The sequence below is a fragment of the Colletotrichum lupini genome, chromosome 8 (assembly GCF_023278565.1).
Source record: "Colletotrichum lupini chromosome 8, complete sequence".
Classification (NCBI taxonomy): Eukaryota; Fungi; Ascomycota; class Sordariomycetes; order Glomerellales; family Glomerellaceae; genus Colletotrichum; species Colletotrichum lupini.
Window position 1 is genome coordinate 1,653,429 of NC_064681.1, and position 24,465 is coordinate 1,677,893.

The 24,465-nt window shown below is 53.9% G+C and overlaps 6 protein-coding genes across 6 annotated transcripts; 2 read left to right on the plus strand and 4 right to left on the minus strand.

The window, feature by feature from the left end:
- Window positions 1-2,276: 2,276 nt before the first annotated feature.
- On the minus strand, window positions 2,277-7,322 carry CLUP02_14965 (protein kinase domain-containing protein; the record flags this gene model as incomplete). The annotated part of the gene is made up of 8 exons (XM_049293889.1): window positions 2,277-4,190; window positions 4,240-5,232; window positions 5,307-5,427; window positions 5,490-5,678; window positions 5,762-5,833; window positions 5,885-6,737; window positions 7,094-7,204; window positions 7,262-7,322. 8 exons carry the CDS (start codon window positions 7,320-7,322, stop codon window positions 2,277-2,279), a joined length of 4,314 nt encoding a protein of 1,437 aa, XP_049151035.1.
- Window positions 7,323-7,486: 164 nt separating this feature from the next.
- CLUP02_14966 (uncharacterized protein) lies at window positions 7,487-10,117 on the plus strand (the record flags this gene model as incomplete). Its single annotated transcript, XM_049293890.1, has 11 exons — window positions 7,487-7,663; window positions 7,719-7,851; window positions 7,913-7,991; window positions 8,062-8,124; window positions 8,186-8,449; window positions 8,642-8,755; window positions 8,859-8,983; window positions 9,038-9,044; window positions 9,119-9,378; window positions 9,498-9,751; window positions 9,806-10,117. 11 exons carry the CDS (start codon window positions 7,487-7,489, stop codon window positions 10,115-10,117), a joined length of 1,788 nt encoding a protein of 595 aa, XP_049151036.1.
- Window positions 10,118-10,903: 786 nt separating this feature from the next.
- Window positions 10,904-14,325, minus strand: CLUP02_14967 (ATP-dependent protease La; the record flags this gene model as incomplete). Its single annotated transcript, XM_049293891.1, has 2 exons — window positions 10,904-11,098; window positions 11,176-14,325. 2 exons carry the CDS (start codon window positions 14,323-14,325, stop codon window positions 10,904-10,906), a joined length of 3,345 nt encoding a protein of 1,114 aa, XP_049151037.1.
- Window positions 14,326-15,712: 1,387 nt separating this feature from the next.
- CLUP02_14968 (uncharacterized protein) lies at window positions 15,713-16,255 on the plus strand (the record flags this gene model as incomplete). Its single annotated transcript, XM_049293892.1, has 1 exon — window positions 15,713-16,255. One exon carries the CDS (start codon window positions 15,713-15,715, stop codon window positions 16,253-16,255), a length of 543 nt encoding a protein of 180 aa, XP_049151038.1.
- Window positions 16,256-16,512: 257 nt separating this feature from the next.
- On the minus strand, window positions 16,513-17,903 carry CLUP02_14969 (URE2; the record flags this gene model as incomplete). Its single annotated transcript, XM_049293893.1, has 5 exons — window positions 16,513-16,726; window positions 16,970-17,121; window positions 17,298-17,525; window positions 17,729-17,793; window positions 17,867-17,903. 5 exons carry the CDS (start codon window positions 17,901-17,903, stop codon window positions 16,513-16,515), a joined length of 696 nt encoding a protein of 231 aa, XP_049151039.1.
- Window positions 17,904-19,385: 1,482 nt separating this feature from the next.
- Window positions 19,386-24,168, minus strand: CLUP02_14970 (uncharacterized protein; the record flags this gene model as incomplete). Its single annotated transcript, XM_049293894.1, has 20 exons — window positions 19,386-19,645; window positions 19,704-19,729; window positions 19,874-20,121; window positions 20,202-20,278; window positions 20,343-20,404; window positions 20,470-20,640; window positions 20,707-20,807; window positions 20,954-21,220; window positions 21,292-21,398; window positions 21,454-21,712; window positions 21,752-21,839; window positions 21,973-22,164; window positions 22,256-22,382; window positions 22,729-22,780; window positions 22,847-23,073; window positions 23,152-23,454; window positions 23,624-23,825; window positions 23,908-23,959; window positions 24,003-24,085; window positions 24,118-24,168. The coding sequence occupies 20 exons, from the start codon at window positions 24,166-24,168 to the stop codon at window positions 19,386-19,388; spliced, it is 2,955 nt and encodes a 984-aa protein (XP_049151040.1).
- Window positions 24,169-24,465: the final 297 nt, after the last annotated feature.

The window sequence follows — 24,465 nt, forward strand, 5'->3', positions numbered from 1 at the left end:
GGCGCTCGGCTCCCAGGCGAGTTACGACGCAATCGAAAGATGTTTCGACCATCATCGAGCGCCGTGAGCCTTTGGGTCCTTGGACTTTCACGTTCCCTTTTTCTCCGTAGTTTCTGTCTCACCGTACTTGCGGCTGTGACTTTGTACCTGCAGCCGCCCATCACACTGCCGCTTGGGACATCTCATCAATAGCTCTTTACCGCCCTTCAGGCGACTACAGGCAACGGCCAGTTCTCGGACCAGCGGGCACTACTCACTTTTGAAGTCGTGAACATATGGAACTGGCGAAAGCCACTCACCAGTTGCAAGCTCTAAATTGGCTGGTTCTCATGCCAACGGGTCGATGAGCATATCTCCAACTATCTTTTCATCATTATCACTCCTCTATTGGATCATGCGCCGAAACTTACATGCCGAAACAGCAGAAAGGCTTGGAAGACAGAACCCTGGAGGGAGAAAAAAAAAAAAGGGAATAATCAACAGTGGCGGCGGCTTGTGCAATCCACGTTCGCCCTCAACATGTTCCCCACCAGAGCTCCATTCAATGACGGAAGTCTCTCGTCGCCCCCGAGCTTTCCTGTGGTAAGGCTCCCCCATCGACAGGGGCTGGCCTTGTCTCTTTTCTGTTCCTTATCGCCGAGGCGACCACATCGTCCAACCCAAGATTACGCCAACTGCCTCTCACCCACTTTCCTTCACGGTCACTCTCTCGAACATTCTCGGTCAGCGGCGAGAGAACACCCGATGACACCCACGAGCCAGTTCGATTTCGGTGTGCCAAAAGCATCCTCGGCAACTCCAGGTCCCAGGTCCATAGTTTCGCGACACACCCAGTCCGGCCCTTGATTTCGCGTTCCCCGGTGATCTCGTTAAAGAGAAAGACGACATCCGCGCATCCCACTCCGGCATCCCGGCCCATCCCCAACAGAAACAGGACCCTGCCCCGCAATCCTCCGCCCCAGTGCTGCAGTGCTGCAGGACACAACAGGGATGAAAGTTGTCTTTGCCTCGCTATCGTCCCGAGGTTGTCTGCCCGTGGCTATCTGGCGAACCATCTTTTTGCCATGCGCATTCTCGATGCTCCCTTTACAGCGGTGGCAAGGGTCACGTGTTTTCTCACAATCATACGTACACTTGAACATTCAAGGTCGGCGATGGTCATTTGCAGTGTACGCAGTACAATCGCAAAAGGGGACTCCAGGGCCTTGTCTTCCAAATCTTCAGCTAGTTGGGCTGACCTATTCTGGAATGTTTCTATGCTAACCCGATCTGGCGGGGCGCACCCCCTCGCACTTGGCCAACGCCACACCCGATCCGCCTTGCCAATCCCCGTCACCACCAGAGCAAGAGAGATGCACTTCCGGCACTCCTTCACTTTCGTCCCATCCTTCTTCGCAGCTGCTGCTGCCCAGAGCTCTCTATCCGTACCTTAATATTCTTAGCCGCACCTGAGTTGTGTGAGGCGACTCAAGCTCCAAGCTCCCTTTTTGAGCTTGCTTGCTTGCTTGCCCAGCTTTGACGCCCTTGTCACCCACCTACCTTTATCGACACTTCAGAAAACTCGGGAAAAGGGGATCAGCATACCTACACACACCGCCCTGGTCTTTTCGAAATCCAGAACTCGCTACTTTTCTCAGACGTATATTAGCATCTAGGCAGTTTTTGCTTGAAAAGACTGCCAAAGCAGTGGCGAATCCACCGCAAAAGGCCTCTGGCTTCGTGGAGTACCTACACATCCCACGTACATGACTTACACTGACTCTGGATCTACACCGTAGTCAACGGCCACCACCTCTCGAACGGAAAGAAATCACCGGCCGCTTGCTTGTATATGGCTGATGGAAGGGCGATCCATCTAATCATCGAGTTTCTCACTTTGGACAAACCACTCGCTTGAGCTGCAAAGTCGTTTACGCACACGCGGCCTTATTTCTCGCCCAACTTTGGTATGCACAGCCAGAGCTCTGCTTTCGATCCCACGATTTTTCGATTTCACAATATCCCACAATGCAAGTCGGTTCACGTTCCGAGTCTTGGTAAGGATCGAGGCTGACCAAAAGTCGTCTTCTATTTCACGTACAGTGTTTCCCGGACCTTTACACCAAGGCTATGCCGCAAAAAAATCAAATATTGTGACCACCAACTTGATTCGTATGCCGGCAGTACCATCATCAAGCAAAGGAAAAGAAGAAGTGGCGCCTCCCGATGCCTCGACAAACAACCTGCGCCTATGCAAAATCGCCTTCAGTTTCCCCCGCTGCTAGTCTTACATCATATCATCTCCGGGCATCTGTCGTCGTTGCTGTTGTCGCCGTTGCGAAGTCATCATCAAGGGATGTCTTCTCTCGCATCGTCTGCTCATCAGTGTTGATATGTGCCGCGCCAACCCCTTTGAGTTCTGGTGTATCTGCCCCTTGAGCTTCCGTGGGGTTGTCTGTCGTGGGTATTTGAGTAGTAGTAGGTGACTCCGCCGCTGCCGCCTCTTGCTTTGTAGACTTGAGCCCTGGTCCGGCCGTTTGAGCGGCATTGGTTTCGAACTCAACTTCGGCGACTTTCAGGTCGTCCACAGCTGGCCCCTTTTCTGTCGAGTCCGCTATCGTGACAACATGTTGCCCGTTTCTGTTCAGTTCTTCGGGTTCTGTTTCCCCCGTTTGTCCGGGCGCTGATTGCCCTACTGTTCCTTTTCCGTTTGGGGAACTCTCTTGCGTTCCTTCAGATTCTCTCACGTTCACCTCTTCCTCTACATCTTTCCCCTCTGTTTCGATATCCTTGACCGTCATAGGACTGGCCATCGCAGGTCTTGTCTCAATGGGATCGACGGTAGCAGTTGCCTCTAGCTTGTGACTCCGCAACGTGTCGACTAAGCCTTCTCCAATGAGTCTCTTGCCATCTTGTCCTGGCGTATGGTCGAGTTCGGCCCGATCGAGGGCGGCGAGATCACTGGATAGGGGAGTCCACTGCAATGCTTCCAGCTTTTGTCGGACTGACTTGCTTGTCTCTTCCAACGGCTCGGGCGTAACGACGGAGTCCTTGCTTGTTGTCGGTGTTGCGCTCTTTTGATCGTAGACCTCGTCTGCCCCAATATCGCTGTACGATGGTGCAATATTTCTAGCTTCAGCCCAGCTGGAGACATTACGTCCCATGTTAGGCGAGTCGCAAGGCCCATAATGACTTGGCAGTGGGCTTGGGGGAGAGCGGCCTCTGGTGTAGTAGTACGGGTCCTGTGAGAAGCCCCTCGTCGGTTCGTCAACATAGGGTTGGCCCAAGTTTACATACGACCAGTCGTGAGCTGGCTGAACGGTCTTGACCCTGGCGTAGCCATGGTTGCCATCCACGAAGTATTCCTGCATGGTATAGCCGTCGTCTACCGAGATTGACGGGGGTGCCATGTCGTCTCCATCCGCGGGTTCTGGAAAGAGGGACATGAGAGACGAGGCTTGCAACCGAAGGCGCGGATCTTCGCTCAGGCAAATGTCTACAATTTGCCGATACCAATCTGGAACAACGTATTCGTCTCCGAGCTGTAACGGTCGTCCTTGGGCCTCGGGCTCATCATCCTGTGCTGCCAATGCCCACAAGACCATACCCAGTTGATAAAGGTCGGATTTGACGCCAATGTACATGGAAATGCGCTGGTTACTTTCGATAAGAGGCGTTGCTTCAGGAGGCTCCCAGCCCACTGGGCAGCCCCTTCTGTTAATGTCAATAATTTTGGCATCATCGTCATCATCAATGACTATGTTTGAGAGAGTGAAATCGCCCTGCACAAAGCCAGATTCGTGAATATCCGCCAAGCCCTGTACAATTTGGCGTGCCCACTTCTCACGAATCGGCCAGGGCAGACCTAATTCTGAGTCCTGCTTGTTATCATAAATAACATCAATAAGCGCACCATGAACGGCGTAGCTAATGAGCAGTCCCTTGACGTGCTCATCTTCATCATCAACCACGACACCATAGAACCGGATAATGTTCCTTGAATACCGGAGCCGGTTCAGGGCGTTGATCTCGTAGAGGAACTCGTCTATGGTGTCGGGGCCTGGGATCTCTTTCTTGATGAGTACCTCTCCTCCTACAGACACCTTGTAGACAAAGCCGGACATGTGAGAGTCGAAGACAATGTCCTTTTCTCTGATCCTGCGACATCCCAAGTGCTGGACTTGGCGGAAGGTAGGGTACTGAATGATTTCCTGTTGGATATTAGCACTGACCGATTTCCCTCAGAGCACATCAACTCACATTGACATCTTCAACCACGTGTACATGAAGGCGGCCTTCCGTGGTTTGGAGTTTCAGGTTGGTGACTGATGGGTAAAATTGTATGTCCTGCAGACTATCTCTGATGGCTTCGTAGATCTTGGAACTTTTGTCACGTTGAGACTTGGTGTGGAGCAGGTCCATCTCGAGAGAGTTATCCGGGGCATTGCGATAGTCAAGAGATATGGTTACTCTACGCCAGTGGGTTGGAGTTTCTCGGTATGTGACGAAAAACTTCTCTCTCTTGGACTTATCCCGGAAGTGCATGCTGAGGTTGAGAATCCAAACATTTTCGAGCTCATCGTGAATCATAGCCTCGTAGTGAGATTGAGATGTCGTTACTGAGTGGGCGTCCGAATTAGATTGAACCTCATGCGCATGAGATTCGTCTGTCATGGGTTCTGCTGCACTTTGGGATACCATCTGACCAAGACTGACTTCGGCCTTTTCCTCGACAGGGCTGACGGGGGCAGATGGGGCAGACTGGACCTCGTACGCATTTTCGAAAAAGTCCGGTGCGCTAGCTCGGGGAAAGGACTGAGTCTGTGACGCCGTACGTGACGATTGCACGCGCCTGTCCACTGATAGAGCACGCCTCTCTGCCGGAGAGGGTTCAACTGGTGCGAGGTTGTTCCTGCGCTCCGACTGTTGGCGTTTGAAGGTCTGCACGCGAGGAAGTCCGGGCACGACTTTTCTCGAGACTCGACGCACCAGGCCAGTACTTTGCTGGTCATCGGAGTCGGGGTCAACCTCGGGTTCGGGCTCGGGCTCCTTGGTTTGGAGCGGGCCGACGGATGCCGGGGCCGCATTGTTTCGTCCGAAGAGTTTACGAAGAAAGCTGGTGGACTGATGACCCGATGAAGGCGGCGGTTCCGCAGAAGACATGTTTGGCTGCGCCATGATAAGTTGAGGGAGATGTACAGCTTGCCAACGCGATTGGACTTTGGAGGTCGTCAAGGTGAGCCGATCAGGACGCTGACGGTGTGAGGTGAGGCTCTAAGCGGTGTGGTTCTGGGGACGAGGTGTTAATTATGGATAGTCCCGCAAACCTGGTCCGGGAGCGAACCAGGCGGGTGACAAGGATGAGCCTTGAAGCGAAAGACGGTCAACCTCAAGCCTGGTTTTGACCGGGCTTGGTGCCAGGTCGGAGCTAAATTGGGCTGGCAGCGGCTGGGATGTGTATGGGCGCGGGGAACGCGAGACAAGAATGACGGCGGGCGTCTTTTGTGGACGTTGAAATTGCAGTTCGAGCGTGACGGAGTAGATGCAGGCAACCGTAGGCAAGATGGGACATCAGACGCTGTGACGAGATAGGATGGAAACGTGCAGAGAAGCAAGGGCGAAGATGACCATGTTCAGACGAGAATGACGGTGGCGGGGGCCGAGGGATTGACCGATACTCGACGGGCTTTTGGAAGAATCTTAAACCCCCAAGTCAAGAGGCTGTCGATACCTAATTACTTGGTGTGCGTGTGTCCGTAGGCAGAAGCTAGATGCGGCGCACGTTTTCTTTCGTCCGGGGCTGTTCGAAAGAGAGTTTTTGGCGAGTCCGAAGCACAGAATAAGCTCGGATGGGCTTACTTTGGATGGCAGCTGTACAGATGAGGGCGGCAATACGTCGTCTCACGTCCGCACGTCTGCATGTGCTTTGCTTCGTCTTATTTCCTCAGCGATGAAGGTGATGACTTTGGCGAGCGATGTGATTCGTGTAGGCCAAGGCGGGGTGGCAGCGTAGCCTGCGGGAGGAGAGCTGCGTTTGATCGCTCTGCGGCTGGGATGATAAAGGATGTACAAATAGGCAAGTAGCGTCAGAAAGGGTAGGATGACGGAGGACGACGTAGGCGTAGGGACAGATAGGCGAACGGGAGAAATATGTATTGATTGACGAGGATGTTGGATGGGTGGACGTATGCCGTCGAAGTCGGGGTGTGGATATGTATGGCTGGGATCGCGTTGACCGGACGTGCGTCGTGAGCTGCTGGGCGGCGGCAGTGTTGGTGGTGGTGGTGGTGGTTGGCGAGCACGTAGGCTTGGTGAGATGAGGCGAACGTTGGACTTTGGATGAATTGTATGGAAATCGGGCGGCAAGAAGATGACCGGGGGCTTCCGAGAAGAGGAAGAGGGGGAGGGGCACCGTTGACGGTTGCCGTGGACACAATGAAGGTCGTGGGGTCGTTCAGCGGTTGCGTCTTTTGCGGTTTTCCTTTTTCTCTCTCTCTCTTTTACGGGACGGTACTGTGCAAGGTACGAAGTCGAATCTGCAAAGAGGAGCTGTAATGTACCATATCCAGAGTAGTGCAAGCGCATGCAGGAGAAGCGCGTGAAAGTGAGCAGGACCGCTGCGAGGGCAATATTGGGTCCCCACCAGGTCGTGTTTCTGGTTTGCTGCGACTTTAACGAGGGGCTGGGAGGCTGGGCACCGGGTGAGGCCTCGTCAAGCTCCCGTGCCAATAGAAATACCGGGTGAAGGAGCGGGAGTTCTAGTGGCGCTCTTTAGATACCATCAAGTACTCGAAAGTATGTACGTACGGTACGAATAAGGTATGTGCCCCTTGAAGGAACGAGGTCACTAGGAGGGCACATTGAGAGAAGGGAATTCATGGGGAGAAGAAAAAGACGTGGCCAGTGACAGTGAAGACTCTAAAATGTCAATGGCTGACGGGAAAGTGCCTATGAGCGGACGCTAAGGCGCTTGATATTGTAACTGAGTGACAACCCACCAACAATGCACGCTCGTAAGGTATTTCGTACCTCACTTTCCCAGTTACCTTACCTCAAGGCGGTACCTTTCTCAACTGCAAAGATGAGCATTGCGAATCGAACGATGGATGCTTACCACCATTATTCTTGCCCCTTTTTCTCGTCTGAGATATGGTAGTTGGGTCTTTCCTCAAAGTTTCTGGAATGTGATGCTTAGATGGAAGGAAAGATACGTCCGGTGACTTACCTTGAGGAAGGACAGGTAGGTAGGTACCTTAGTTGGTAAGTAGGTACCTTCCCAGACTCGAGATGGACGGTTGCGCTACTAAGGCGGGAGGGCACGCCTGGCGGGGAAGCTTGGCCATTTCTGGAAGAGGCGGGTGGGACTTTCCCTACTCTGATGCGCTGGCTGTCCCGATATTTCCACTTGGGCGTTAAACGCCGTTGATTTGGAGCTGACGAGACTTACTTCAGGGGCTTAGAAGTTAAGGGGGGCTTTCTCTGCCGTTGGAGAACGTGCCGGTTCAGGATGGATCTCCATGCCTTCCAAGTGGTGTTGGTTCAGGTGCGTCGTGAACCTTCCATAGTCCCTGGCCTCTCGCCAAGGCAGGGAGCACAACATTTTGCTGTCCATCCTTCTTCCATCATCGTCACTTCATCCCTTTCTTCTGTACATACCCCCAAAATCATCTCATCCACAGCCAGCGTCGAGGCGAGCTGAGACCGGGACCGCGGGACCCAGAACGACAACTCAGCTGCAGCCCGAGGCCGCCCTCCTTCACGAACTCTTCCCCATGCCGCTCCTCTTAGCGCATCTCGTTTCATGTACGATGACCTCCGAATCCAGCCCTCCTCTGGCGATTGGGTCCCGACTTGTTATTCTGTGGGCGTTGGGTTCGTTGGGCTCGCATCAAGCCCTTTCATTCAAACCTGCAAACATCCACATCGTCACTAGGGACTGCAGTTTTCCAGATCCCTCAATCAATTGGCCTCACATTCAATCATCCGTCCATTGACCGCCCTTTGCTTTCCATGTTCGACCCACAACTTGATATAGGGGAATACTTTGGCATTCATGGGTACGGCCACTGTCACCAGATCAAGATCAGATACGCCCAGCACTTTCGATAGGATCGCTGCCGCTAAGGCCAGGGCCAAGGAGGGCATGTCATAATGGACCCCCGAGATGCTTCCTTACCTTGGTAAATTGATGAGTCAATCGCTCAAGGACTGTCTATCTTGCTACAGATCTGATCAGGGGTGTCTGGCCGATTTCGCTTCTCTGCACTCGTCGCTTCCGGCTCAACAACCTGGTGATTACCAGACTCAAGTCTCGGCCGTGCAAGGCAAAGATTGCTCAACTCCAAGACGGCAACAGGCCGGATCCGAAAACTATTACCAGAGCAAGGCTTCTATACGCTACATCTATTGAAAGTCAATGGGTCACACGGAGCTTTTTTGACCCGCTATGTCCAAGGGACGTCAGCTCAATGTGAAGCTCTTCGCCTACCGACCTGCGCCAAAGATTTCATCATTGCGCAATCTCGCAATTGATGCATCTTCTCCGTTTTATTGCGTCGAACTGCGTCGTCGGACCATACCCCTCGAAGCATTGAGAAATAAGGACGACTTACCCACGTGCTCGTCTCTCCTCTGCGTCAAAGCCGTCTGCTGCACGACCCAGCATGTTCATTCGTTGTCTGGAGGCCAGCACATTACCAATCAACGATGCTGGACATGCTTTCAACCTCCACTGCCTGACACTACCTCTACTACTTGCAATGTGGCACGACATGAAGTGAGACTACCACAGACGATGGAACCGCAGCATAGCAATGCGACGCATGCAAAGATGGACGAACGAGCGGACTGTCCCGGCGTCATTCAGCATGACCCTGTAGAAGTCGGTTGCAGGACCACCATCTCATCAAGATTTCAAACCTGAGGAAGACAAATCAACTACGGCGGCCTATCTCGGGACCGTTGATGCGTCTGAAGGGAGCTTACGGAGACCATAACAATAAAAGTATCGGATGGCCTCGGGTATCTGCACTGTCTGTTGGCTAACATCAGCGGCCAGGTCAGGGGTGCGTCTTTCACACGCTACGTGCATTTAGGCATCGACGCAGCCCAAATGATGAGGCTGTCTTGTTGTTGACAGGCTGGCAAAGTGTCCTACGGGACGGCTTGTATTTCTTGTCAAGCGCACGCTGACATCAAGGTGTTCAACTGTACGGACGCATGCCTGCGATATGCTATCTTTGGGTAACTACCCAGGAGCTCCTAGAAGCCCGGATGCTGACGCTCTGGTCGTTGCAACCTCGCCCGCCATCCTGTTCGCTACTCCAAGCGCCAGGAGCAGGCATAGCCATGCCTCGTCAAGCGCCGCATCTCAACCGACCTGGAGATCTCCCGTGTCCGGTGCACTGAGAAGCCGGCTTTAGAGATGAATGATCGATGATCGGTGGCGAGAAGAAAGGGCAGTACGCAATACAAGGGTCGTGTTGTTTGCCCTTTTGGCACTCACACATCCCAGCCAGTCTGGATGTCTTCCCGCGAACCCCACCCATCCCGCGTGGACGGATGGGCGTGGCACACCGGGTCAGACCCTGAGCAACCCAGAAGAACCCACCCCACCTCGGTGTCAAATCGAAATGCTAAAAGGGAGCTAGAATCGTTGTCACCAATCTGGACGGCATTCGATGTCGACGTCGTCGGAGCCTCTAGCTGCTACAGATTGGGCCACAATCAGGCACACAGAACATGTCACCATGACTCGGTTCTATATCGTACTGTAACCTTCATCATATATCACAAACGCGAAGATTTGTGACCTGCACTCCGGCAGCACGGAGACGTACGCTCCACCGTTCGATACCCCCGAGGCTACAACGGCCTATCGCGATTGGCAACCGAAATGCGCGGCACCGCCGTCTCACCAGCACCATCGCTGCGGCCGTTGACGTACATACTACATACACGGTGGCCAGGTCGGCCGCATCTGCAAGCGACAGCGTTTCCGGTAAGCTGGTCCTCTCCTCCCTTGGCTACCGCTCCACACGTTGCTGCTCGCCTCGAACGGCATCAGCGGGAGGTCACCACACCCCCCGCTCATCGGAAAACCAATCGAAGGGGCAATGCTGGCACTAACGAACTGTAACTCATGCCGCAACGTACCCTTTGGGGAGGAAACAAGCTTCGTTATGTGGCTGTTCGCCGAGTGCCTTGCGACGGACGGCTCACAACAGGTATTGGTAATATACAAGAATTCGCTTACTCTGGCCTGTCCCGAAAGCTAGCTACCGTACCCTATGCAAGCATCGCGCGCCCTGCTATTCCTTCACACAGCCGCCACTACCTATGCGCGAGACTGACTGCTGTGCAATCTAACCATCCTATGCAATTGGGTGTCGCTGCAACCCTAGTCTTACAAAGCCGAGTCCGGTTGTTTCTTCAGACGACACCGCCTGAAAACGGCAACCAGCCAAACAATTAAAATAGAAAAAAGAACCATCTAGAGTAGAGATGCAGCATCGAGAGGAGGGAGTTGTGTGTATTTGTGTGTGTGGTTGTTGATGATGTTGATTTGCCGTGACATTTTTATGCGAGTTCGTCTAATCGTCCGGCTTTGGCTTTTCCTTTCTCAATAGACAGTCCACCCGGTCTGTCATCCGCCCTCGTCTGCCGATTGGCAATCTTTACCTTGCCAGAATCCTTCTTTTCAACGCGTCTGTAGCCCCCACAGGGCGTTGAGGATTTGGGGATTGAGGCGCGGGTTACGACGGATCATCCCAGTCGGGAGGGGGGGGACTGGATGTGTCAATGGATTTGGAAACCATCTATCGCTGGTGAACAATGTCGTGAAATCTGTTTGTAGATTTTTCTTTCTTTGCTCTTCACCCTCCCAGGGAGGAGGGGGCAGTGGTTGGTGGTGGTGGTGATGCATCTAGTCGTCGTCCTCATCGTCAGAGTCGTCCCTCTTCTTCTTCTTCTTGTCCTTCTTCTTCTTGTCGTCCTGGTCCTTTTTCCACTCGCACGTCTTGCACTTGTTGGCGGCCTCGCGGTCGAGCTCCGGGAAGATGAGGTCAAAGACGTCAGAGTACCATGCCACGGGCTTGCCCTCGATGCCCTCCTTGATGTTCTGTAGTAATGTGTCAGCATTGATCTTGTACAGTCCAATGGTACGTGGTAGTAGTTGTTGTGAGTGATGGGACGTACCTCTGGGAGCTCGAGCCAGTCGGACATGCAGTCCTTGGGGAAGATGATCATCTTGCAGCCGGCGCGGCGCGCGGCGACCGTCTTCTCGCGCAGCCCGCCGATGCGGAGGACCTTGCCGGTAAGCGTGAGCTCACCCGTCATGGCGACGGTGGGGTTGACGGGGGTATCGAGGGCGAGGGAGAGGAGCGAGGTGGCCATGGTGATACCGGCCGAGGGGCCATCCTTGGAGACGGCACCGTCGGGGACGTGCAGGTGCAGCCTGGCCTTGTCGAAGAAGTGGTTGTCAGGGAAGTCCCTGACCATGAGGGACTTTGCAAACGAGTAGGCAATCGTCGTCGACTCCTTCATGACGTTCTTGAGGTTACCCGTGATCTCGAGCCCGGGGCGGCTGCTCGGCCGCAGGGGCGCCTGGAGGATGGACTCGATGTACATGGCGGCGCCGCCCATTTGGGTCCACGCGAGACCCATGGCCACGCCGGCGGGGTTGACCTCGTAGAGGCGGTCCGAGGTGAAGACGGGAGGGCCGACGTAGTCGACGAGGTTCTCCTTGCCAATGGTAACGTGCACCGTGTCGGGGACGTTGAGGGCGACGCGGGGCTTCTCGGCGGTCGGCGTCTCGGCCGGCTGCTCGCCCGTCTCGCGCGCCTCCTCGGCCTTCTTCTCCGACGCCTCGAGTGCCTCCTTGCCGTCCTCGGTCAGGGCCTCCTTCTCGGGGAGCACCTCCTCGCCGAGGTCCTGAACGATCTTGAGGGCGGATTTCCGGTAGACCTTTTCAATCTGCTTCTTGAGGTTGCGGACGCCGGACTCGCGGGCGTACGACTTGATGAGCTCCTCGATAGCCTCCTCGCTGAGCGTGACGTCGGCGTTGGCCAGGCCTGCGGCTTCACGGGCGGCCGGGGCGAGGTACTTATCAGCGATGGCCTTCTTCTCGTCGGCGACGTAGCCCGACAGCTGGATGAGCTCCATGCGATCGAGGAGGGGTCGCGGGATGGTGTCCGTCATGTTGGCGGTGCAGACAAAGAGCACCTTAGACAGGTCGACGGGGACGTCCATATAGTGGTCCAGGAAGGAGCTGTTCTGCTCCGGGTCGAGAAGCTCAAGCAGAGCCGATGAGGGGTCGCCTTGGTAGCCACGGCCAATCTTGTCGATCTCGTCAATGAGAATCAGGGGGTTCTCGGTCTGACACTTCTTGAGCGCCTGGATGATGCGGCCGGGAAGGGCACCGACGTAGGTTCTGCGGTGACCCTTGATTTCAGCCACGTCCGTCAGACCACCGACGCTGAATCGGTAGTACTGGCGGTTCAGGGCGCGGGCAATGGACTTGCCGATGGACGTCTTTCCGACACCGGGAGGACCGACGAAGCAGATGATCTTGCCCTCGACCGTTCCACGGAGCTTGCCTACAGCAATGAATTCCAAGATACGATCCTTGACATCCTTGAGCCCGTAATGATCCTCATCTAAGACCGTCATGGCGTTTTGAATGCCAAAGTTCTCCGCGCTGCGCTGGCCCCAGGGGATCTGCGTAAGCCAGTCCAGGTAGTTTCGCGTGACATTGAACTCGGACGCTGCGGGCTCGAGGTGGGCAAGCTTATTGATCTCGTCATCGAACACCTTGCGCACAGCCTCGGGCATGGCCAGATTGTTGGCCTTCTCCTTGAACTTCTCAACCAGCTTGTCCTTGCCGTCAGACTCGAGTCCCAGTTCGCGACGGATGCCCTTCATCTGCTCCATCAACCAGTACTCCCGCTGACGCTTAGTAATCTTACTCTCAACGTCCTTGGTGATCTTTGACTGGAGCTGCGCGTTCATGAGCTCCTTCTTCAAAACGATCAGCGCCTTTTGCATTCTCTCCTCCACGTTGAGACTCGACAGGACCTCTTGCAGCTCGCCCTGCTCGCCAGAAGACACGGCGGCGGCGAAATCTGCCAGCTTGGCCGGCTCGGACGTTACGTTGCCTGTGGACTGGCTCATGGAGAACGTCGAGATCTGGTCACGGAAAAGGCTATTCATCGTGGCGACTTCCTTGAACACATTGACGATCTCGTTGGTCACGGCACGGATAACAGCGCTCTTGGGGTCGTACGGCTCCTCGGTCAAGTTCTCCACGTTGACGAGACTGACGGGGTATCTCTTAAGGAACGCCGTGGGCTCGTACTTCTCCGCCGCCTGGTCGGCCTTGGGGGCCACAGCACTCTCCTCGAAGCTGGCAACGACATCGCCCTTCTTCTCTTGTTGAGCCTCCTCATCGGTGGGCTTCGAGGGTATCGGCTCGGGCACCGGCTCCACCCTGGCTTCGCTCGGCTTCTTGTCCTCCGTTCCCGGCGGCAGCAAGCTCGAAAGGCGGATACGGCGGTGAGGGTAGAGGATAGCAGTCAGGGCACCCTGCTCCCCATGCATGGGGAAAGCACTCGTGATCTGCGCAAAGACACCGGTATCGTAGACGTCATCGACATTGCGGATAACGTCCTCGTCTTGGTTTTCGTCCTTGAACAAGAAGGCACCGACGTACGGCTGGCCTCTCTTAATCATCTCAGTGATGGCCGCGGCGACGTTCGGGTCCTTAATGGTAATTGCCTTGTAAAAGCCGGGGAACAGTGGCCGCTTCGCAATCGGAATAGCCAGAACTTGGGGGTAGACATCGGGCACAACGGGCTTCTGCAGGCTCTTGTCAGAGGCTCTGCGTCCGCGTCTGCCGCTGCCGTCGCCCTTGTCGTCGCCTCCGCTACCGCCGGATCCCGCTGATGAGCCACCGGCCGCGCTACCGGCCTTGCCATCTTGTGCAGCTCCCGAGCCCTCGCCCTTGGGGGATGACTCGGAGTTAGAGCTCTTGGCCTCGGCCAACTCCTTCTCCTCGAGCTCGCGCTGATGCTTCAGATTCGCCTTTTGTTCCTCCTCGGACAGGGGCTCGACGGCACGGTCAAAGAAACTGTTATCTTCCTCCTTTAGCCATCGTGTTGACGTTGAAAACGGGGCGACGGCTCGCTGGGACGGGCGGGTGGTGAGGAGAAGGCGGTCGAAGGTGGATGCGGAGCACCTCGGAGTACTCGCTGCGGGTAACCTGCTACTCGAGGCCGCGTAGGGGTTTCTGAGGTAGTTTGCCGAGCGTCCGAGGGCCAGGCGCCTGGGGAAGCTCGATCGCATCACCATGTTGGCGGCACTTGGGGGAGGGCTTGCCAGTCGACTTGGAAGAAGCTCCGGTCGCGGCACGTGGTGATCGGGTAATACAGGGCCGAGGGCGAATTAGGATGTGCCGCTGTATCGGTTGAATGATTGGCAAAACAAAAGAGATGGTGAATGCAATTGGAAGGGTTGTAGGTGTGTGTATTTGTGCAGAAGGGTGGTGAAAAGGACTCCGAGTCCTAAATCGCGATGCGCATCGCCTCCTGACGCCTTACAAATACAAAGTGTAGGTGAGTTGAGTAGGCTTTCTAGCTATTATGGAGACAGTCGGGGGGGAGACTAGAAAGTAAACGACATCACCAAAAAAATCAATGAGCACTGACGTTGCCGCCCGTGCCTGGCCACTCAGCGCGCAGCGGAGGCGGGAGTTGGCTCTGGAACCAGGAAGAACATCGGCCCCGTTTGCCGGCGGGGCGGCTTACCTAAGGATGGTGCTCCAGAACGACGTCCCCCCACAGGTTGAAGTGGCTGGCGGATGGAGTACCTACCTGCGTGTACCTTACCTAGGGAGACACGGCAGTGGTTGCTGCCGCAGCTATCCGTCACTCCGTACGAAGCACATCACTTTCTTATAATTACAACTCGCACATTCCGACACTTACTGGCTTACATAAAAGCACACGCATTGTGTCTAGTCACCTGCTGACCGTAATATTAACTCAAGCTGGCTTTATGTTGTCATGTACAACGATGAAGAGTACATCTCCCAGATTGCCTGCCACAGTGCCGTGAGTGCCTTCCAGACTCCCGTTCCTCTGACTCGCTGCGGGGAAGGGGTCAACCCAACCCCACAATGGGAAAGGGTTCCAAGCACAACCAGCCCATCCACGTCCCGCCATCCCGTCGTGCCCGTCTAACAGCAGTCCGTTCGCACACCTGAAAGGAGCCGAGGCCACTTCCAGTTACATCAACCTGTTTACAAGAACTTATTTTCCTGCTACGGACACTATCTTCCTCCTTTCTTCCATCCTGTTTTCTTCCGGAGCTTCACATCGCACAGAAACTTGGCCATATATTCATCAACCCTTGGCCTTCTCACACTTATCTCGGAGGATCTCTCTCGGGTCTCCTACAGCATCACTCCAGCTGCAAGCTGCACCCTCACCTTGTTGATCCTTCATCGGCGTCGTCCAAACACCTCCACCCCGTCGTCCACCGATCGACCTTCCCTGCTACCCGGAACTTTACCCACTCTTTACCTCGCTTCCCGACGGAACCGCACCCGGGTTCCTGGCCATCTCAACCTCCTTTCCATCTCAAGCAACGCTCTGCCTTCACTCTCTCTCACACACACATATATATATATATCTTCTCCTACTTCTTCAATATCTCCCCATCTATACACATCGCCATCATGCCTTCCTCAAGTCAAAAGTCAGACGTCACGTCATCGCTCTCCAAGCTCTCAATAAACAGCAGCAAAAAGACACCATCCACCAAAAATACCAAAGCACCAGTGGCAGACTCTTGGGAAGATGAGGACGTAGACGAGGACGACGATGAAGAAGAGGAGGAGGCCGTGAAGCCCCAAAGCGACGGCGCCAAGGCTCCGCCGCCGACCCCCATCTCACCAACCTACAACGCCGCAGACAGGTCCTTCCCCAACCCCTACGGCAGCGTTGATTCCGTTGCTGGTGCCGGCGCGTCCTCGGGTGGCGGTAGTAGTGGCCAGGACGCCGCCTCATCACGCCCCAGGCCAGAAAAGACAGATGCCGTGGCCCGTCGCATGATTGCTAGCGCCCTGGGCGTAAAGGTGCCCCGGATGACGGAGGAGCAGAGGGCCTACGACAAGGCTGTCAAGGAGAAGGAGCGGAAACGCAGGGAGGAAGAGAAGGCTGCTGAGAAGCGCCGGCTGGAGGACGCCGAGAAGGCCAAAGTTGCCATCTGGGAGGACTAGATTTTTGCTTCTCGACCCTCCTATTATCATGGGCTCTAGTGTTTCCACTTCTCGTGAGAAGGGACGGAAAGGCCGGAGGAGAATGGTGAACTGTTTCCCCAAGGTCGCCGTTTTTTATTTGCACATATTCACATAAAAAAGACAATATCATATGGGGGTTCTCTACTGGACAATACAATTATTGACTTTCCGTGTGAGAACAACACACGAACATGTAGCCAACTCCCATGGACTCTGGCCTAGCCTGACTCCGTCACTCACTCCTGAGCTTTAGCCTGCTCCTCCTCAGCAGCCCTCTGTTTCCCCATAGTCTCCAGCACATTCTTCACCACGGGCCGGGCGCGGATTCTCTCGGCCCAGGCGGCGTAGTCGGGATACTTGGTGTCGACCTCCCACTTATCGGTCCACCCTTCGCCGATGAGTTTTCTGGCGAGGTAGTCCCACGGCATGAAGGAGATGTCGGCGTAGGTCCTACAAAGCACACGGCCCCGTCATCGTTAGTTCCAATGCGCAGAATCAAGGAAGGAGCTCTGGATGGGTGGAAATAGTGGACTCTTTGCTGGGGAAAATGGATTTCTGGGTCGGAGTTGCTATTCATAGCAAAGAGCAGATCTGCAGATAGGAAAAGGGGGTGATGGAGCCGGATTCAATGGGGACTGGGAAAGGGGAGCAGGGTCCGGTCGGAATCTTCTCTATCAAGTATCAACAACGTACGCTTTGTCTCCAACGAGATACTTCTTCCCTTTGAGAGCGCGATCGAGGACGGAGAAGACACGGACGGTCTGCTCTTCGTACCGCTCCTTTGCGCTGGGGACGTCTTCGGGGTGGAAAAGCTTGAACCAGCCGAGCTGGCCAAAGTACGGGCCCTAGACGGGTAAGGACACGGTGAGCTATTCGTCGCCATTTTTGGGACTTGACCATCATTCTCTGCTTGAAGACAAAAACGAATGGTAAATCACAAGAAAGGGAGGCGGTTATCGTAATAGTAAAACGAACGACGCATTCAAGTTGATATAAGGGAGCTGAGGGAATCAGGACACACCTGTCCAGACACCTGGAAATGCAACCACTGCTTCAAGAGGAACTTGTCCTCTCGCGACGCGAGGGACAGCGCGCCGGCGTCGTCGTACGTTTCGACGAGGTACTCGACAATGGCGCCTGACTCCCAGAGCGTGATGCCCGTGTTGGGGTCCTTGATGGCCGGGAGGCGGCCGTTTGGGTTGATGGAGAGGTAGGATTCTTCCTTGACGACGGCGAGGTCGATGATGATCTGGGGTAAAAGTACTTCAGGTCAGAAAGTGAGTGTGGATAGCGAATAGTGGTCTTGTAAAGAATGCTTCTTCCGATCATCATGGCCGATTTGTTTGATTTCAGGGAGGGTTCGGCGGACTAGAACGGTGAAATGCTGACTCTGAGAGAGAGAGAGAGAGAGAGAGATAGAGAGAGAGAGAGAGGAAGAGGGGGAGGGAGTACATGTTCGTATGGGATTTTGAGCTCCTCGAGGATCATGACCACCTTTGACGGGTTGGGGGTGTAACCTGCGATAAAGAAGCATTAGTATCTTTCCTCGACTCATGGGGTGAGATGAAAATGTCGAGTTCCAAAACATACTGTGGCCGTAAAGAACGATGGGCTGTGAGGCAATCATGATGACTTATGCTACTCGAGATGTAGTGTCTGTATTATTTCTTTGGAGTCGTTGGTTTTGAGGTGTGTTGATGGTTGATGGTTCTATCTGTTGATTCTGAGAGCAATATATTCAAGAATAGGTCGGAGGATGTATTGCCATTTATCATTCTTCCCGCAGCAAGAGTCCGGCAAAGTGTTGAACATCACTTGGATACTCCTCGCGTCTATCTGTTCCCTCGCCTCGATGCTGCTAGGGCACGCTTCCAAGCATTGTCATTCCCTTCACACATGATGCAATCACCAGTCTCCTCGACACCATCCATGGAAGCTGCTCTGGAGCCCCCTGCCGCGACCAAGCTCGCGAGCCGAAAGAGAAAAAAAAAACATCAACATTCTCTCGCAAGCATAGTTCCTGCTCATGTAATCATCACCAATCCCAAATCCTCATTTCTGCTGATCCCCTTCTTGCAAAAAACCTCCCGCGCGCGGCAGATGACTACAACCGAGTGATCTCGTCATCTTCTGGAATTATAGTCAGCTTTGTCACGCTTGGAAATAACCCCCAGAAACACCTCACAAATCCTCCCTCCCTCTCCCCCATGCCGAAAAGGATCTTGGGTACATCGTATGACGCGCCACGTCGTGGCTCGCGTATCACTACACACCCGGAAAATATGGGGCCTCTGTTCGGCCGCGGCCCGGACGAATGGTCCGGACGACCAACCCGCATGCCGAACAGCTTTGTTGCTGACGAACCCGCCCCCGGACTACGGACAATTTTCATATAAACTGCCCGAATAACCAATCTCTCCGGTCGACTTTCCAACATCACAACGCCGCCCCAACACTGCTGCTAGGTTTCCAACTATTCTGTACCAATACCTATCCCAGAGTATCCTCTATCCAGGATACTCAGCTACCCTATCAATTCAAAGTAGTCCATTTCACACTCGGGACGACGTCTCAAGTCACGGAGACGCACACTCACGTACTGAAGAAAGAGCAAAAAGACAAGGAACGACAAATAGACAAGGAAGCATCGAATTCGCGGCTTACATGTTCCTTTTCGAGAAAACCCGCCCAAAACTTTGTTTCGAACCCGCAAGGCAACACATCCCAGGATCAATGTTCCCCTAAAGCACGTGGCAAAGAAGGAAAAGAAGCTTGACCGAATCGTCGGCCATCTTACCACACACACAACTTTCCATTTCACGAACCCGAAAAAGGCGATAACCTTTCTTTTCTTTCCTGCCGCTTCACCGAACCCCTCCACAACCCGATGTTTTTCTATGCAAAAAAGGGACCGACGTTGCGAAGATTCCGGGGGGGGGGCAGCGAATCATGCGCCTTGCAGTCCTCCGTTCGTCCCAGAGTTGAAAAAAGATCTCATCACCTGAATAGAACAAAAAAGTTTCTCGACTCCTCAACGGCAGAATGCGATCAGAATGGAATAAAACAAAAAACAGAGTCAGAACTCCGTGATGTGGGCAAAAAACATTACTCAGGGATATAGGGGGCTCCTCATGAGATGACGTGAAACAATCAGGACACCCACGGAAAAGCCCAGCACACCCTTTTTTCGACTGTTTAACGTGTGGGACACGTTGCCAATGAAGTCGGGAAGGCCATTCGCCTGAACTTGCCGGCTTGGCTGAAGGTATTCCAGAACAACCAGACCTGTTGTCCGTCGGAGCCCGGATGTTAGATGTTGGCCAACACCAGGAAGCTTTTGCAGGGTCGACCCTAAGACGACCGAGGGCACTATCCGATCAACTCACCACCCATACACTCTTACTAAGATGCTAGTAAACATTTCGACGCAGCTTCCGGAAGCCGAGAATGCCCCTGTTTGAACACACAGAGAACATACTGGTCCCGGAAATCATGAAACAGGTCTTTCTAACGATATCGCCGAGGCGTATATGGCGATTTTGGGTACAGCATTATTCATCTTCGGCCGTTTCCATTGCCCATGGAGCCAGAACGAACACCTCGACCGCATTGCCAATTTCAATTGGCCACGTTTGGGGTCCATTTCCCAACTGCTGTTGAGAGGTTTGTATAAGTTGCCGGTCAAAGAGAGGGCCGTTGTCGCCAAGTCGGACTTTGAAAAACTTCATCGGAGAATGTCCTGCATCCCGGGCTGAAGTGCCTGGCTCAAACAGCAGACCAGCCGGCTGAGCGCCGAGCAGAGGCATGAAAGCTGGACATGCGCCGGCGAAAGGCACGGCGTCCACCTAAGTCGACGTGCATCGGGCCTTGTCTGCTTCAGAAAGCTGATAGGAAAGTCTGGCAGGGGATTCTGATGAGAGTATACATATCGCTGACGAAAGTATTCAGGTGTAAGGCTTGCTCGGATGAAGATCTTATCAGACAGCCCTTCAGTCGTGCCGCCTCAATGACATGGCGCGTGCCCCCGAATCCGTTTTCAAATATGATTACGGCGCTTGAGAATTACTGCCCTGGCCGGCCGAGAGCAACGACGCACGTGGAATAGCTGGAAGTAGCTCTGGCCTCGCACTTAAGATCCGACGACCTCGAAATTGTGAAAGCAAGGTCTACCCACTGTTGAGCATCAATCACACAGGTGCTCAATGGCGAGCCGGACCGTTTGGTTGTTTGGTGAATGACCCCATGTCTGTGTGTCTGGCCCTTCAAACTGGTCAGAGAAGATGAGACTTGATGCCTCCTTCTCCCACGTGTGCTCCCTGCTAATATCTGTTCCAAAGGGCCTGTGAACCGCCAGGCCATTGACGCTAGCCGATTGGGCAAGGCGCTCAGAGGATACTCATCTTGAGCCCAATCAGGGTCGATTTTCTGACGAAAGCGTGAGTGAGACCAGGGTTGTCCTGTCATCAAGGCAAGCGGCCGATGCCCCTGCAACGCTTGAGAGGTATTTGGTCGGGCTTGACACGAAAACAGCCTGGAGAACTCATACGGCAGAGTTGCCGTTAAATGTGAAATGTCGTCACGACACAGGAGCGTAGTCGGCCATTAAGCTTATGTCGGTATTAAAATCCTTTCCTCTGTCGAGGGACTAGACTGGCGTTAAGAGAAAGAGGATCAGACATTGGCGTAGTTCAGAGGGTCACAACTTAGAACTTCTCGTGCAACCTCGTACAACCGGTAGCTGGTAGCCTCATCATGTGGGATTGAGGCACAAATGGTGACCTGCGGCTTGATGGCCTCCAACTTCCAAGGCGAAGGTGCAGCCTCATATTGAGGTGAGAAGCGCCAAGAGCCAGGATGGGGCTGCAGCCAGGCTGGAATTCGAGCAGCGACGAAAGTGCCCAAAGCGTGTATAAGGTTTTCGTGGTCCGAATTCTGTGCGTCCGACTTGGATATGGTCAATTGCCGTGCTATTCATATACCCCTGCCCCAGTGCTTCATGAGGAGAGTCTGGGCACCGTGTAACAGCAGACAGTTAGGGCCGGAAAATCGTCTCTTTGAAAGGCATTTGGGAGGATCGAGGGGGTGAGGTCTATGGCTTGTCGAGCAATTGAGTTGCCGAGTCCTGGCATGGTGGAACACTGCGACGTTGGAACGTGGCCAGTAGTCCGCAGGGCAACTAGACGGGAAACCGGTCAAACGATGACAGAAGGTTTGTGACCTGTTGTATTTGCGCTCGCAAGCGCATCGTAACCGTAGCATCGCCGACGTTCTGGCCGCGTGCAGCTTCCAGGTTCCGCCTCGCCTATGTACATTTGTGACTCGTGAGCGAGATGGGTTGCATTCCTCGGTGTGATGCGGGGCGGTGACCGAAGCAGTTGGTATGTAGTTGAGGATCAACCCGTACATGGCAAGCCAGCCGATGCTGGATGGGTAGATCTGCACAGTCAACTGGCAAAAAAAGAAGCCCGGACTCACGCCACAGACGCCTAGTCGGCGGGTAGAGGTTATCCGTCTTTTCTGCTCAAACTGTAGCTTCGGGATTAAATGACTGAATGCCACTTGGCTCGTCATGGATGGCGGTCATTTGCTCTTAGCCCCCCTCAGGTTGAGGCTTGAGGATTCGTTGCAGCCAGAAAGAAGGAGATCGATCATTGCTGAGCCGTGAAGCTTCATGCCGGGGTTCGCCAAGTCGCTACGGAAAGTCCACAAAGAAAAAGTCGGCATTTGCATTGCATGTTGCGAACTTGCGGATGAGACTGTTCCCTGTTTGTTTTTGTAGTGAAGCGGTAACTTCATCCAATATCAATTGTCCAATGGTGCAGCGAAGGGATGTTCTATCGACAAACCAACTTATCGAAATGTTGGCGGGCACGCGGGTCGGGATCAGACTGGGGGCGGTGGAGGGTCATTACTCGGGAGTGATGACTGAAACACTTGTTCCATTGCCTAGCCCCCTCTTCCGTTCAGTATGCAAAAGACGGCGCTCGCTCGTCGACAGCGTCTGGGGCTGCCGGATGCGGAGACGCGTTGCCGGGCGCGGCTGAATCCTGCGTGACTTTCCTGGATGGGCCGAATTTCCCGGGGCCCAAGAACATATAAGGAAGGTCTAGACAATATCAAGATCCATATCCGTCCGTACTTTGAAGCTTATAACATCTCCCGCTTCTGTTGGGGAATGGTGTGGAGAGAGAGAGAGAGAGAGAGAGAGAGAGAGAGAGAGAGAGAGAGAGAGAGAGAGAGAGAGAGAGAGAGAGAGAGAAAGAGAGAAAGAGCGAGCGGAAGTCATCCGGAGAGAAATAGATATTAATTGTTCGGGGCAGACTGAGCCATTGAAAAAAGAGCACGGGGATAGTCAACACAAACAAGAGTATTATGAGCTCGAGAGAAGAATGCAGCAGGATTCAAGACGTGTGATCTACAATGGTGCCTACCTCACTAGTTGACGGACACACAAAGTAAGGCAAAGAAAGTGCGGGTTCCGGTAATCTGGATTGTGGTAGGAGACTACATCCGGGTGCAGATACCGATCGGGTCGGGCGGGAATGGGAAAGTGAGAAGAGAGGGCAATACCTTCTCCTTCGGTCCATAGGCACTGAGGCAGTAGCAGAAGATTCGGGAGCCGCCTGAAAGCATGAGGTGTTCCATTGCAAGTGCGAACCATGGGGCGGTAAGGGTGACAGCAATTTGATTTGAGGATGAAATTTTTCTGCTGTATTGCGGAACGAGGATGCCCTTCTCAGAGGCGGAACCTTGTCTGATGGACTCGCGTTGTCGGATGGACGGACACTTGGTGCAGGCTCAATTTGCAGAGTGCCTGGTACCTACTGCAAAGCCCAAGTGCAAGACCAAGACGTGGTGGGATGAGAGGCACGCACGTGGACCTTGATTCAAAAAAGGTTGAGGCCAGGAGCATGGCCCATTAAACTTTGCACTTTGCCTTTTGCTATATCTGTATCCGTAGGTACTCCTGGTAATAGCGTATGCCATGCCGTGCCTCAGCTTAGATGGACAAGCTGCCCCTTGCTCAAATTTCCAATTTCCAATTGCTTCATCATTTTCTTCCAAGTCTCCGATTGCCTGATGCCTTATTCTACGTCGTATAAACCTTAGGCCCTCCCTAATGACCCCATTACTGCTAAGCCCGGCTGCCTCACATATGACGCACGATCGGGGGCCGCCTGGGGGAGATGTCAAATAATCACAATTGATCAAAAGGGATGAGAACAAGCGCCAGTTCAGCCGGGATTGGCAAGAACAACAAGGAGCAGAAAATATCCCGAAATGCCTGGAGAGATGAGAAATCGGTACGTACCGTGAGCCGTAAATATCTGTGAGAGCTTGACTTACCGGGGTCAACCAGGGTGTACGCCCAATGAAAGTGATTTAAATGCCATGCATGCGGCAGAGGGAAGAGACTAAAACGAGTGGAGCTGCCCGCTGGTCTGTCCTTAGTGCTACCGCCAGTAATACCTAGGCTGTTACTCAAGTCGAGAAGGAGAGCTCCTGCCCGCTCTTTCCTCTGCTCTGCTCTTGCCCCAATAGCAGCAACCTGAGACTGCAAGTCCCTAGGTACCTGCCTCAACCACTTGCCAAGTATCTTCTCATGCTTACCTAAGATTAGCTTACTTCACCTGCCTTATGAGGTAGATTGAAGGAAAGCCCGTGTCAACTCTCGAGAACTTACTTGTCCACACTCCACAGGCGTGATAGCCTGCCTTGTTCTCACGATGATAAGCCACTCGAGATATTTACGCCTGCCGTTCGAGCAAGGTGTTTCTTATCACCCTCAACTCCCCGAACCTCGAAGCCCTGGCCCATCATCAGCAGCTCGTGCCTTGCACCCGAAGGTTTTCAAGCTTGTTCAACCTGTGCCATGTGCTAGTCCCAAACATCCCGTCCACCATCAAGTCACAAGTGGCAGATGCCTCCATTCACCTCAAATACATCCGCCCAGAAGCAGTCAACTGGCGTTCAACTGTGCTTCAAAAAGCCGAGCAAAGGACGTGGGCAACTATGTACCTAACTACATTGCCTTAGGTACATCCGTACCTGTCTGTTCTCCTCCCGCCACACGCCGCAACCTCGCACGTCTCTGTCTATACACCATCAGCACTGCATACCTCTCCCGGCAACTCCCTGCTCGGCCTGTTCCCCCTCCGGCAGGCCAAGACCTGTCCAGGTCAATTGAA